The sequence below is a fragment of the Sceloporus occidentalis genome, unplaced genomic scaffold, assembly GCF_023333645.1.
Source record: "Sceloporus occidentalis isolate IW3139 unplaced genomic scaffold, rSceOcc1.0.p SCAF_26, whole genome shotgun sequence".
Taxonomy (NCBI): domain Eukaryota; kingdom Metazoa; phylum Chordata; class Lepidosauria; order Squamata; family Phrynosomatidae; genus Sceloporus; species Sceloporus occidentalis.
Window position 1 is genome coordinate 2,363,639 of NW_028317006.1, and position 14,518 is coordinate 2,378,156.

Below are 14,518 nucleotides of genomic sequence, written 5' to 3' on the forward strand. Positions count from 1 at the left end.
CATGGCAATTAAGAATTGCTTGCAAAGACAGATGAGTCAATAATTTACATAATTAATTATTTGTAGGAAGGGGTTGGGCATTCAGTAGGACTAGGAAAGCTACAATAAAACAGACGTTGACACACTGCGGCCATATATACAAGCAGCACAAGCTTCCCTAGTGCCCCAAAAAATATGCTCAATAAATAATGCCCAACAGTAAAAACACACTGTGCAAAATATAAAGTAGGCACTTAAAACTTATCTGAGCTTATGTAGCAAGATCAGTTCTCCTTCACAAAGGATCAGAACCCCACGAAGAAAAAAACAGGATAAAGTACTTAGTGCAGTATAGTCTGTATCGAAATAGGCATGTATGAATGAAAGATGTGTTGCATTTTACTGCTCACCATATCCAGCTTTCTACATCAAATATGAGATGGCACACTCCACTTCATTTTCGCATAGAGCAACAGAGAACAAGTAAGCAGGATTTATTACATGAGATACCTTACAACTTAAAAACAGAGCGTCGCTGGATTCATGCTCCCAAGTTCTTCAAGCCGTCTCTGTATAGAGCATACAGTTCTACACCTCGGTGAGAGATCATCAAGGACATTGTGTCCCAAATTGACTACATTGCATTTTGCACAACGTTGTTACTGTTCGTCATTTGTTGAGGACTAGAAAAAATGCTTCCAAAGCTCACTTCCAAACTACAGACAGCATTACTGTCTGTTGAATATTAATGTTGTTAGTTTTTATTTTTAATTTCCCATACTGTTTGTATACCCCATAGCTTTAATTTTCTACATAGTCATTGCTTCCTAGACTACAATTTCTATAGCATTCTGGTTACGGAAGCAGTAAAATGATACATAATACTAGAAACTGGAGGATTAATTATAACAAGAAACAGGGCTATTATCAGTTTTGAATAGTAATGCTTATATTTCACTGGAGGACTAATAATGTAACATTATAATACCCTGTGGTGTATTTGATAATCATGTACCATATCATTCCTTGGCTTAAGTATCAATCCATTATACAAGGGGGGGGGTTTGATGTAAAAGGTTAATGTTAATAGGCATTTATACTTTGCTTTGCTCATTAAGATAATGGATATTTTCTGTGAATCAAACTGTTTAACTTCTGTTTTTATCTTTTGTTACTCCTCTGCTCGCAAAAATATCAATGTACATATGCATATTTAAATAATATATTGAGTCTTTTGACAAGGTTGATTGGCCAGCATAAACAAATAAAATAACATAAGCTTTCGGTACCTCTGAGGTATATTCTTCAGATGTTCTCACCTGATACTCTATTGCAGCCCAATTATAGGTATCAGCTTTGACTATACTTTTGGCTACTATGGGAATATCCAGATTCATTTTCTGACAACTCAAATCAAAACTAGGGGCATATTCATTGGTTTGGTCCATGTCATTATCTATTATTAAGATGATGACTATGATGATCTCCTATGCCATGACCTAAAGGTCTACTCAATCACCACAGCTATACTTAAAAGAATTATTGGCCATTGATATTGCTACATTATGTAGAAACTTTTACTACAATATGGGTAGTAAAATGTATAAATAGTAAGATAATTATTCTGATTTTACACCACAATCACATTTTAATACATAACCCTAATTCATTCATTTCAAGTTAAAAGTATAGCTTTTCTCCAATAGGAAACCTATATAAAGATATCAGATTATGTTACATTTCGAGGCTTTCAAATACCATCTTCATTGAGTCCTGATGAAGTCAGAAGGAATTCTGAATCCCATTCACTCATTCTAGCGCATATATTTCTTTGTAACTGTGTTCACTAATGGTGTCCCACTTGTGTCATCTACAGAAGCATTTCAAACAGACTGAGTACCAGCAGTTACATAGAGGATATACTTAGGAACTTTGGCAAGATACAAGTAATCTAAAGGAATGTCAATATAAATATATATAAATTAAAGAAAGTTAAACAGCTTCCTTCTCTAAAGTGCCTTAGTAAAATGTGATATTACTGGAGCACATTATTAATTGAGGTATCTACTGTAATATCTAGTTACTTGTGCATATATAACAACGAGCAACATGTTAACAGCAGCATGGTCCAATGAAAAAAGTATACCAGATAGGGCAATATAATAATACTAATATCATTAAACACACCGTGTTTGACCTTTAAATTATGAATAGTTTTGTTGTTGAGGCCAAGAGTTGAGCTTGAGCTACGTCAAAAAATAACTTACTTATTTCTTTCATTGATAAGGAATTTTGTAATATAATTATTAATTCTTTAATTGCCACACAAAAGGAGGCAGCTACACATAAGAAGAAAATGTGCTTTTTATTTATTAGCTATTCCCTATGTCAAAATTCTTGAGATTTTTGCTTCTATTCTATCAGGGTGTGGATTAGGCATAATCTGGAATGTGACAGCTTTAAGGTAATTATAGTGCAAAATAAACTGATTTTGTACATGTTCCTGCAGAGCTGGCCTTAGCACTAGGCATCCCAAGCAGCTGTCTGGGGTGCCTAAAACATGGGGCTACGGGCAGTGGGAAGATAGGTATAAAGTGACGACAGCCCCTGGTACAGCAGGAGATCACCCTATTCGGACCCAAATCCCTGTGCCCCTCGGAGCGCCTGATGTACGTCATTTCTAGGCGATCAGAATGTTTTGTGTAATCGTATGTTATGCTATGTAAAAATGGAGGAAAACGTTTGGCGCCAACAATTCTTGTTGCCTTGCCTATTTGGTCTCGGATCGGAGTCTTGTTCCTGTTCATGAAAAATGTTCGTTCAGTCTTTTAGGACTGCAAATACGTATTTAAAATAAAAAGTCTGTGGTTATGTGGCAAAAATAACTGAAAACCTGTTAGACCATTTAAACTGCGCAGTGTATTTAATTACTTCTAAGTGGTAATCATTTCATCTTTGCCTAAATAACTAATGTGGCATTCCTCGAAGATAACGCCCTGCACAACACAGAAAAAAATATACTTTTGATTTGAACATGCATTAATTATTATTATAAAATGACATTTATAATGTCATTTGCAACAGTCAGATATATGGAAATAAAGAATTACATAATTAATTAGGATCTCCATTTATTTCATTCAGTGATGGTGATGTATTGCCTGTTGCCTGCACAGTTGCCTGCACCTCATTGCCATAAAGAGTATTAAGCGCTCACTCGATCATCTGCAGAATTGGGAAGCAGTCGGATTATACATAAACCTTTTGAATTGGATACCTTTTTATTTGATGGATTTTTGACACATTTGTATCACTTTTACTTAACTATAAGGACAATTATTTATTGTTCTTTACTGTTCTAACCGCATAATTATTGTTGTTGACTCACCAGCATGAGATGCATAAAATGGATTAGAATAATTTGAATAAACATTTTTTAGATGCAAACAAATACGAATTTATTCAGCCCATTTTAGGGGAAGACAGATTTCTCAGCCCTATAAATTGCAGGTCCTCACCAGGGCAATGCAATAAGGGCAAAAAAGGCAAAAGCAGGCCAATTCACAGATCTGTTGTGTAGACCTGTAGTGTATGATATCATGTTGATAATATATAGAACACTTAGACAGTCTAATTACCATCTATTCACAGAAGGTGCTCCTGGTGCTTCCTGCAGAAACCTTACAGAACAAATGCGTTATCCACCTTATACTTCTTTACAGTCGAAACACGTACACGGGGAAAAAAACAACAAAACAAAAGAATAAGAACACAATTAAACACAATTCAAGATATAAGCAAACAAAACATGTAAATAGATGGGATAAAAGAACTACTTCTGATAAACCAGATCAAAAACATATTTTGGAGGTTTCTGATCTTAAGCATTGTTAAATATTTAAGTGTTATTTGTAGGCTTTTTGCCTTGTGGTAGGACTTTGTTTATTAAATGGTGCAAGTGTAATGTACTCCTTGATGTATCAAACTGCAAATGGAAGCTACCTAAATGCAAATTTGAGGTATATTTTAAGTGAAAATAAATATTACCTTAAGGGTGGCCCAAGTTTTAAAGAGGTTAGGATTTAATAGGTATTTTGTTGACTTGTGAAATTTCTCCAGTTCACCAAATGCCTGTTATAAATCCATTTAAAAAAATGCTGACAGGGGACATATTTTTCTGAAGTTTGATAAATATGGACTGTAATGGGTACACATTCAAAACTCAAGGGTATGAAAGCAAGAAATGCCTTATTATGATTTTATATTTGTTAGTGGATTGAACACTGTTAACAAATCTAATGTTGAACATAAAGACGACGATAATTAAGATGGGCAGTCATTTTTCTCAGTTCTTTTTTTTTCCTTCAAGAAGCACTAACACAGCTGTAATGACTATCTACGACTTTAGGTAGTTTTCAATGAGAGTTTGATCTTTAAATTATTTGGACTAATCGGTGAATTCGAGAACGGAAACCGAAGACATAGCCATGGCACTTCATATATTCCGCAATATCATTCAGTGAAGATGTCACGCGCGCCGCGGTACCTACCTCTGACGCCAGGGCTGCCTCGCCTGGTCCCGACTCCTCCGTCGCTGCGGTTCCCGCCGTACGCACACGGCAGTGTCGCGGTCCCGCCTCCTCCACCTCGGCTGGGATCGCGTCTACTTGCCGTGGACGCGCCGGCACGTCCCCCACGCGTACCGAAGAGGACGCGGTTATGACGCGGCGTAGGTCCGCATCGGGCGTACCGCTGCGTACACAGCGTACGCAGCGTACGCAATCTACGCGGCGTACGCAATCTACGCAGCGTACTCAGCCTATGCAGCGTACGCGGCGTACGCAACGTACGTAGCGTACGCTGCACAGCCGTTTGCAATCACTCACCTATTTAAACGCCACTTTTCTCTCCTGTCTTCACCCGTTCAAAGTGTAATACTTATTGGGTGTGCTGATTGCTTTATATTATCTCGATTTCCTTGTGTACCGACCTTTGCCTGATTTTGACTACGATTCTCGCTACCTGCCTACGACCTCGGATCTGTTTACCCGTTTTGCTCCTATTCTGCCTGCCTCGACCTCGGATACGTTTGACCTCGCTGCCTGCCTTTGCACTTTTTGATTACGGACTGTATACTGGACTTCTCTACAGTGCTTATTTGCCTATCTGCATAGTAGGATCCTACCTCTCTCCCTGACCCCGTGACAGAAGATTGCTTTTTGAAGGTATAACAGTAGCCACTTTCAGATCGGATAACACATTGTTTATATAATTGAGCTTACGTTTAATATTAAGGCGAAATGTCTGTTTTTAGTCCCCAGATATTAGTATAATAGTTGTATGTACAATGACAACCTTTTGTAACCATTCCTATTGCATTTTTTTAAGGGAGACTATTAAAACATTTTTGAGCAAAATTGTTAACTTTCAACCTATTTGCATTTATATTTATAATTTCTGCATGTTCTGTCTTGCATGGGCACATATTTATGTGTGTGTATATATATATATATTTATATATACTGTATTGTCCTAATTATATAAGATAATATATATTATATATTATAATATATAATATATAAATATATATTATATAATATACACATATGATGCATATATATTACACACATATGTATCATATATTCTGTCTTTCTTCCTTCGTTTATAATTTACCTGTTAGCAGTGACTATGATGACTCAAATTAATAATAATTTCTCTGACCGCTCTAGGAAATGAAAGAAAGGTACAAAAATTGCTACTTCAAATTCATTAGATTTCATAATTTATATTTAAAAAATGATTTAACAGAAGGTACTTTTCCAGGGCAACACATTTCAAAAGCAAAAAGTATTCCTATCTTCCTAGTGCACTTGCCGCGTTGCTGTATCTTTTCATAATATCATTATTATAATATAGTTTCACCACAAAGCAATGAAATATTAACAGTAAAAGCTTAGATTTTTTTTAGCATAATGTGATTGTCACCATTAAATATTCTATGCAATGTTTTTTAGGAATCACTGGGATTAAGTGAAAAATACTGAGTATTAAATTCACTCATTTTGTTTTTGTGCGATTACAATTATTTTCAAAATTCCTTTTCTCTTATACAAATATTGATACCGTTTAAGAAATATGACACCATTTCTTTTTTAGGTGCAAAAATATTTTTTTTTTATATACTTTTTTTTATAACAACCATTTATTTTTGGTGTTTCATTTTTTTCCCCTTTAAATGATCATCCTGGAAATTTACAATTATTACAAATGTACAATTAAAAAATGCAGAAATCCAAGTGATGATAACATGCCAAAAATCAAGTAATTAAAAATATACCCCCAACATTTTTGTTTAGTTTTTTAAATTACATTTGTTTCTGCATGTTTACACTAGAAAAGAATACATTATTTTATCCTGTATCTATGTTTCAGTTATTTGAAATATTCCTTCAAAAAAGACACTTTTGTTGTGTAATATTTATTTGCTTATTTTTCTTTAAAGATATTTTTCTATTTTTGTTTTTCTTTCCTTTATTTTGCCTTTGTTTTTTCTTTTTTTTAGGTTTCAGAGAATATATGTTGAACACAATAAGCCTTCCTGGACACCCCAAACCACTTAACCAAGGCATTTATGTTCACGACGTCGGTGTTTATTTCAGCAAAGGACGCCACGTCTTTTAAACCTCTAAGGTTCCCTGTTTTATTTGTCAAGCTTAGGCTTTTCTCTCAAAATATGATGGGAGACACAAAACTCTTATGGACCAATGTTTCTTTCACAAGAGTGCACTAGCTATGTGTTGTAAAACTTGTAATATGACGGAAACAATTTTCTGTCGAAAGATAAGAGTTGTTCTAACTACAGTAGCTACTGCTTTCAATTTTGTCCACTCATGGCACAGCAACAGCAGAAGCACCAACTTAAAAAGTGGAAAAAGACCCCAAAGGAACAATCTTAAAAATAAACACTAGTTGTACTTGTTAAACAAACATCTTAGTCGTGTTTTCCCTGTTTGGAATCTGTGTTTGAATTCTCTTTGTGAACCTGTGACTTCACATCATCTTAATTAACGATGTCATCACCCTTTACCATGGCAACATTAAAAGATGTCATAAAGCAGAGACTTTAAGTCACAGAGTGAAGACTGGTAAGAAAAAAGGCATCCTAGTATTCTGCAGCTATAACTGCAAAATGGAACATGAAAAAAATACTTTTTTAACAAGAAGCAAATTGTACTTATTTTTCAATGAAATGTTTTACAAACCTTTTGTGCGTCAGATATTTTATTATTTTTTTTTAGATGGTTTAAATGGGGCGATGGCTTGTACATAGGCTGTGGGATGGACTATATAATTGGTAAGAAAAACAAAACAAAACAGATGTCTCTGTTCCCAGGAGCAATACTTGCAAATTTGATCCAACATATACCGTTTACTTTCTATAATCTTAACAGACATGGCCATTTGGGAAAATAAATATATAAATACAAAAACATATCACACTTCTTTCCTACAGAGGAGAAAAAAAAAGACTAGATAAACAATATTACAACAATTGTTAACCACTGTGCCTATTGTTTTTTTTTATTTTTTTGCACTGCACATAGTAATAGTATTTAACCAATGCAACCGTAATATAAAAAAAAGAATAAATAAATTTAAGCAGGCAAATTGGATTTTTTACTGATACAAACTCTTAAAATATATAGGGGATTATTAAGATTACAGGCATGTTCTGTGATATATATAGCCTTCAAGGCAGTTATTTGATAGGAATAAATATCATTACCTAATATTTACATATAAATTGGATATATATTATATCATAGGAAAAAAAATCTCTTAAAAATTAATTATATTCACACAGGCAAAGTTATATTCAAAACAAAGTATTTTATCTAAGGATAAATGAGACAAATTTATTGACACACAAATATACATTATTTTGAAAATTCATTTTTTTGTCATGTTTTTAGTAATCACTAAAGATACTTTTTTAAAATTTTGATGGACTGCAGGGATATCACATATCACTAAGGATATTTTTTGCTGGAATTTTGAAACAGTTTGTGGGTTACAATCTAGATAAATTAAGGCTGAATTTTTAATTAAAATTGTTACCTCGTGTTCAGCCTACTGCAGATGTGTAGTGTACCAATCATTGTGCCATAATATAGAAACTGGTTACATAAATATTGTGTATATATATATAAATATATATTCAGTATATACAGTTTCTTAATAAACAGTTTATTTTCTATGAAATGTATCTGTGTTGTTGTATTTAGCCCCATAAATACATAGGTTGTGTTTGTCCCAGTTTTGCACTGGGGGAGTCGTGTATAAGATATAATATGTTAACTCTAAAAGTTCTGTGTCATACATCCAATATTAATTAATTTTTATCAGATGAAAGTGTTGGTTGCTTTACAATGTATCATCCAATGATGCACTCTACATTTAGAGAAATGTTTTATTAAATTAAAGAAACAATTATCCATGACATTAGTGATCTTTAGAAATGTGGAAAGGGATGGATGTCATGGATGAAACATGTAATCAGTGGCTGAAACATGTAATAATTTCAAAATTATTTGAAATCACATTTTCCTTTCATTTACCATCTACAACCCTCTTTTCTCCAATCGTCTTGTTCACTCTTACATGCCTATGGAGTCCTGGGCTCATTTTCCCTGTATTCTGCCTCAGTCTTCTCTGCTCCTTGTAGCTTCGGACCATTTTTTTCTCCTTTCTCTGCTTCCCAATCTTGTCACTTATTATTGTCAACTTTATCTGGTGCAGTTTTCCTTAATGTCTCAATTCCATTTCTCTCTTTCTGGCTCTCTTTCCATTTGCCCATTATCTTCCTCTTTTAAAATTGTTCTCCATCCTTAGTGACTCATTTTGTATCTGTGCTCCTTATTCTCTCCATTTTTCAGGTGATTTAATCCTCACCTCTCTATCTTTTTTTGTCTTTAATTTTTTTTTCTTTCACATTAGCTTCCTCCATTGTGTCCATTCAGTATATATATTTATTCAGTCCTATATTTCTCTCTTTATGTCATTTATCCTCATCATGATAATCGCTCCAACTCAACACTTTCTTTTTTAAATTTCATCTATTTCATTGAGTTTTCTGATTTTTTCCCTGCTTGCGAAACGTCTTATGCATACATAGAACACTGGAATTTTAAGGTTTCCAGGTAGAGCACCAAACCTTTAAGGTTGCCATGTAGACCACTGTACTTTTCAGGGTCTATCCCTACCTAACTTTTTTACACATACTCTGATTTTAAACACTGCTCTTTTGGCCTAGTTTTCTCACAGTTTTTGATGGTAAAAGAAGATACTGTCGACTGTAATATAACACATACATAGATGATGATCAAACAAAGTTCAAGACATATTATTTCCATTTCCAGAGCTGCCATGAAAAATCATGTCATCATTTTTGTTATCCCTGGTATTTAATGCATCCAATTTAAAGTGTGAGTTTAATGGGTTTTTTTTATAGCGGACTTACAGAGATGAATAATTAGCTCAGTGTCTTGCAGTAAATAGCAAATGGCTTTTTACATTTTGTGCCGCTGGGTTAAAGTCTCTTTTTAAGCTTTGTCCTTTTAGAAATGTTATATGTTTAATTTTTTTCCCCCTCATTTTAATGAGAACTCCTCCGCCATATTTTTTTATTACATTGATATAAAATAAAAAAAATCAATGACTTTACAAAAATTCCTATGCTGATTATACAATGAGTGGACTGCACAGCAATAAGACAAATAATTAAAAAATGCAGATGAAACCATGATGCAGATTAATTTAGACAATCTATATAAAAAGCACCACAAAAATATATATATATGATTTTATAATTAAAGTCTAGATTCAATATATGTATGTAAATATTTTTACTGCAAGCCATAACTTTGTTTTCCTCTAAAAACTACGATGGAAAGGAGATTGCCCATAGGGCAAACCGGTTATAATAAAGGGCTCCTATGATCATGAAGAAACTTGCCTGGGGTCGAAGCAGACCAAGCTATTAACGCGTAAATGGGCAAGTGCATGTATAGGTGATTGTGTTTGATGGAGGAATTTCTAATTTAATACCCAGCATTACTGGAATTATGTTCCATCTATGAATAAAAAGTATAGTTTTATGTGTGCTTATGAATGTTAAACTTGTTCTATAGCAAATAACAGAAAGTAAGTATACATTGAAATGTATGTCAATATTCATTTAAATGCTTGTGCATACATCATTAGCAGTCCTGGGCAAGATGCTCCTTGTCTTTCATCTGCTTGCGTGGTAACTTCCGCTGAAACATTGATGAGTGTGAAAGTGGATAGTAACAGCCACACGGCACACGCCACACACAACATCACCTGAGACTTCATGAACATTTGAGCGATGTTTACTCCATGGTACTCATGACATATATATCAGTGGGAACTCAACCACAGAGACACAATGGGAGTTTTTCTGCTGCAGAAAGTGCTATTTTTCCACCCATTTTCAGAGATGGGTTGTTTTTTCCCCCAATCCTTATTTCTCTCCCATAAGGGGCTGCTTTCATTTCCCAGATTTTTTATAATTCATTGTCAACGCAAAACTGTGACTGTAAGATAAATCTTATATTAATTTTTGATATTTTTGTAATAGAGACACACTTTATTTTTATACCATGGGAGCAGCTATCATGGCTCCCTGTCATTAGGATCTACATGATTATTCCTTCTCATTCTTCTACTTCTGTTGTTAAGTTGCTGGTGACGTAGAAGAAGTTAGAGAACTTCAGGACAGGGAATTGGCTATGGTAGTTCTACCACCTTTAGTCATATATCTCAGCTGTATTGAGGTACCACGGGCTATACATATATGTTTATATGGGCCCTTTAAGTAAAGTGTTTCTTTTCAACAAGAAGTATTGCATTTCCATGCTGTATATAAATGTATATATATTAGCAAAGGGGCTATATTTTAAATATAACCTTTCTCATATCCTTGATAGTTCAGGACATCACCATACTATTTAAGTCATGTGTATGCTGTATGGATATGCAAGAAAGCACATTGGAACACTGACACTGATTTACAGAAAAGGCTTTTAATGAGCAAACTGTCCTGTTTGAATGAAATAGTGATGAATTTGCTTTATACGGAAAAAAATATCTTCATCTTTTTAAAAGCTTTATTATTAGCTGAATGTGTCACAGATCATTTAACTTAACCTTACTGGCAGAGACAGACTTTTGCAGCTTACTGCACTGTGTTAATAAATCTTGCCAAACAGTATACATTAATGGCACCTCTAATGTGCCTTACGGTTATAAATCATGTATGTTGCGGAATATATAAGTCAGTGAGAATAGTGCAGTAAAAGCCAGCAAAATGGAGGTTCACAAGGGACCTAACAATGAAGAACATAATACATCGGTATGTTAGTGATTATTTCTAGCGATTGGCATTGGCTATCTATTTTGCATTTCATTTTTATATTATGTTTAAGGATCAGAATTCTCCTACATCACTTGGTTTAAAAAAATTAAACTAAAACAATGTACATTACACCAGAACCAACTAGATACGGTGTGAAACAACGATATATATAAATACAATGCAAAAATTGAGGCATATATCTCATCAGGAATAAAGGATACAAAGCAACTTCTTTGCCTCTGTTAAAACATATTGTTCTTCTTTAACATATCTGATACCAATTCATTATGCTGAAGAAACCCATATGTTATTTGACATACTCTTACCAAATGATAATAAATATGTTATAAGTAGAAGAGGCTAGTGGCATGGGTTCCCGAGTACCAAAAAGAGGGGCCACCTTTATTTCTCTACATTATTTCTTCTTTGAACTATTGGCTTGGTAGCATCCACTTTCCTTTTTTATAGGCCATTGTATTAAGGAGATAATGTTGAAGCTAATTTACTATGCCTTCTTTCTGATACCAATAGCTTACAATTCAGACCTAGATATGTTAATATACTGTACTAGCAGCCCAAGCCAAAAGCGGCATTGCGACATCATCACCCTGCTATTCAATGACATACTTGAACTGACTATAGTGTAAAAACGCTTTCTCTTTTTTTTTTTCTTTCATTGATAACACATTTTTGTTTTTCATTAACAACTATGGTTTCTAAATATACTGTATATGTACCTTGTCCATTTGAGACATAAATCATCCTGACCAAAGTATAAGATGTCTTCATTGACACCATCACTGACATGATATCTAATGTAGCTTTTAACCAGCTTTGTTTTTTCATCATTATTCATCAATGTCTTCCTTTAAATAATGGTGGGTGATGCAGAATTTAGTGAGTAATCGTAGTTTGGTGATGGGAGAACATTAAACTTCAGTGACAGAAAATTACCTTGCAGCCTCACTCAATTTCCAGGTTCTCCTGAAGAAACCTTGAGGAAAGTCCAATATACAGAACAGTTTGCGCAGCCCATCTGAATAAGTGAAGAATATTTTATTATTTGAAATGGTCACTTAACTTATATTGTGTGATGCGTTTCACAAAATTTACACAAATTGGAATAATGAATAATTAAAATGCAGGCCTTTGAAATGTGACATTTCCTCTTTGAAAGTCTGTATTATATCAATTCCTCTTAAGTTTGCTGAGTGTACATGTGATTTCCAGTTGATCTATACCTGCAATGCTGGGTTTGTGTGTTCTGTTGGTTTATACCTGCAATGCTATGTTTCCATACATTATTTATGTATACCTGCAAATACAAGTTTTTTTTTTATCTTATTCAGTTGCATGAGCTGTTTCCATGTGTTGTTTATTTGATCTATACCTGAACTACAGGGTGTAAGTAAAAGAGCGGTATGGTTTAGTGAATGAGGGGACAAAGGGACTCTGGGGACGATTACAGGGGAGAGGACCTCTCGGTGCAGGACAGACTCTCACAGTCTTCCCCTGATCTGCAGTCAGTGTGGCAAATATTTTTTTTTGGTTTGGTAGTGGAGGGAGTGATTGCATGCAAGGGAGCATTGAGCGGGACCCAAGGAAATGCTTGGGTAGGGTCCAATTTTTTCACTCTAAAATATATTGGCAACAGGGTCTAATATTTATATATATTGGCAGCAGGGGCAAATATTTATATAAGTTTTGGCAGCAGGGGCTAATATTTTATATATTGGCAGCAGAGTCTAATATTAATATATATCAGCAGGTGATAATATTAATAGATATCGGCAGCAGGGGCTAATATTAACATATATTGGCAGCAGGGGCTAATAATATTTATTGGCAGCAGGGTCTAGTATTTATATTCATATTGGCAGCAGGGGCTAATATTTTTATATATATATATATATATATATATATATATATATATATAGGCAGTAGGGGCTAATATTAATATATATTGGCTGCAGGGGCTAATATTTGAATATATTGGCTGCAGGGACTAATAATATATATCGGCAGTAGGAGCTAATATTAATATATATTGGCAGCAGGGTCAAATATTAATATATATCGGAAGCAGGATATAATTTTTATGTATATCAGCAGCAGGGTATAATATAAGTATATATCCGCAGCAGGGGCTAATATCAATATATATCCGCAGCAGGGGTTAATATTAATATATATCGGAAGCAGGGTGTAATATTTCTATATATCGGCAGCAGGGTCTAATATATATATATATATATATATATATATATATATATATATATATATATAGTCAGCACGGGCTAATATTAAAGATTGAAAAATAACTAAGTACATATGTAGTTAAAAATGCTCGTCTAACGTGTGTGTATATATAAATATATATATATATATATATATATATATATATATATATATATAGTGTATATGTACCGTTTTATAATGGGCCCCCTACTTTGGTCCCTGGCCCCCCATGTGCCCCCCCTAAATATGAAAGCTGGAGACGCCACTGCTTGCCAACTGCCACTTTAGTAAATTAACTCCTTATTTACTACATTATGTGTCCTATCAAACAAAAACCCAATAGCTTCCATCTGCTTCAGGACAAGGAAGATATGAAATCTACAGCCTAAGATGGGAAAGATAATCCCTCCTGCCCCACTAACAACCAATTACTACTTCATAAGATCATTCAGCAAGGACTATTTTATTCCCATTATAATCATAACTATTGAAAATCACGAATATATGATTTCCATTTTCCTATCTAAAAATTGTAGTTCTTAGTACCTAAGCTTTTGGTTTTCCACCCTCAATTTACCGTTTACCCCTCTTAAGTGCCTTCTGTATTTTGCAATCACTTTTTGTTTGTTTTCCAATGCTTTTCCATTACTATTTAGTCCTAGCAAGCAGCTTTTAAACTAATGGGCCATGCAATAATTATAACATTTATTCCTGGACTTTCTTTTCTCATTGTAAATGTATGTTTTACATGAGCAAGCAACAGAAAATCTCTTTTACAATATTTTAAATATTGTAGCTGAAAAACAAAAGAAATTATTCTGGGCAGCACTGGAAAGTGCTTTTTTCCCCATACTGCTTTGAGTC

The 14,518-nt window shown here is 34.1% G+C and overlaps 1 protein-coding gene across 7 annotated transcripts in view; it reads left to right on the forward strand.

The window, feature by feature from the left end:
* LOC149300014 (NT-3 growth factor receptor-like) overlaps positions 1 to 14,518 on the forward strand; it is a 261,807-nt gene that overhangs the window by 207,366 nt on the left and 39,923 nt on the right. Inside the window, exon 13 of one of the 7 annotated variants that reach the window (XM_089485798.1) lies at positions 6,542 to 6,660. The exons of the other annotated variants lie outside the window; for them this stretch is intronic. Coding sequence (XP_089341924.1) covers positions 6,542 to 6,660 — 119 coding nt within the window. Of the gene's footprint in view, positions 1 to 6,541; positions 6,661 to 14,518 lie in introns of those variants that run through there. 7 annotated transcript variants of the gene reach the window in all.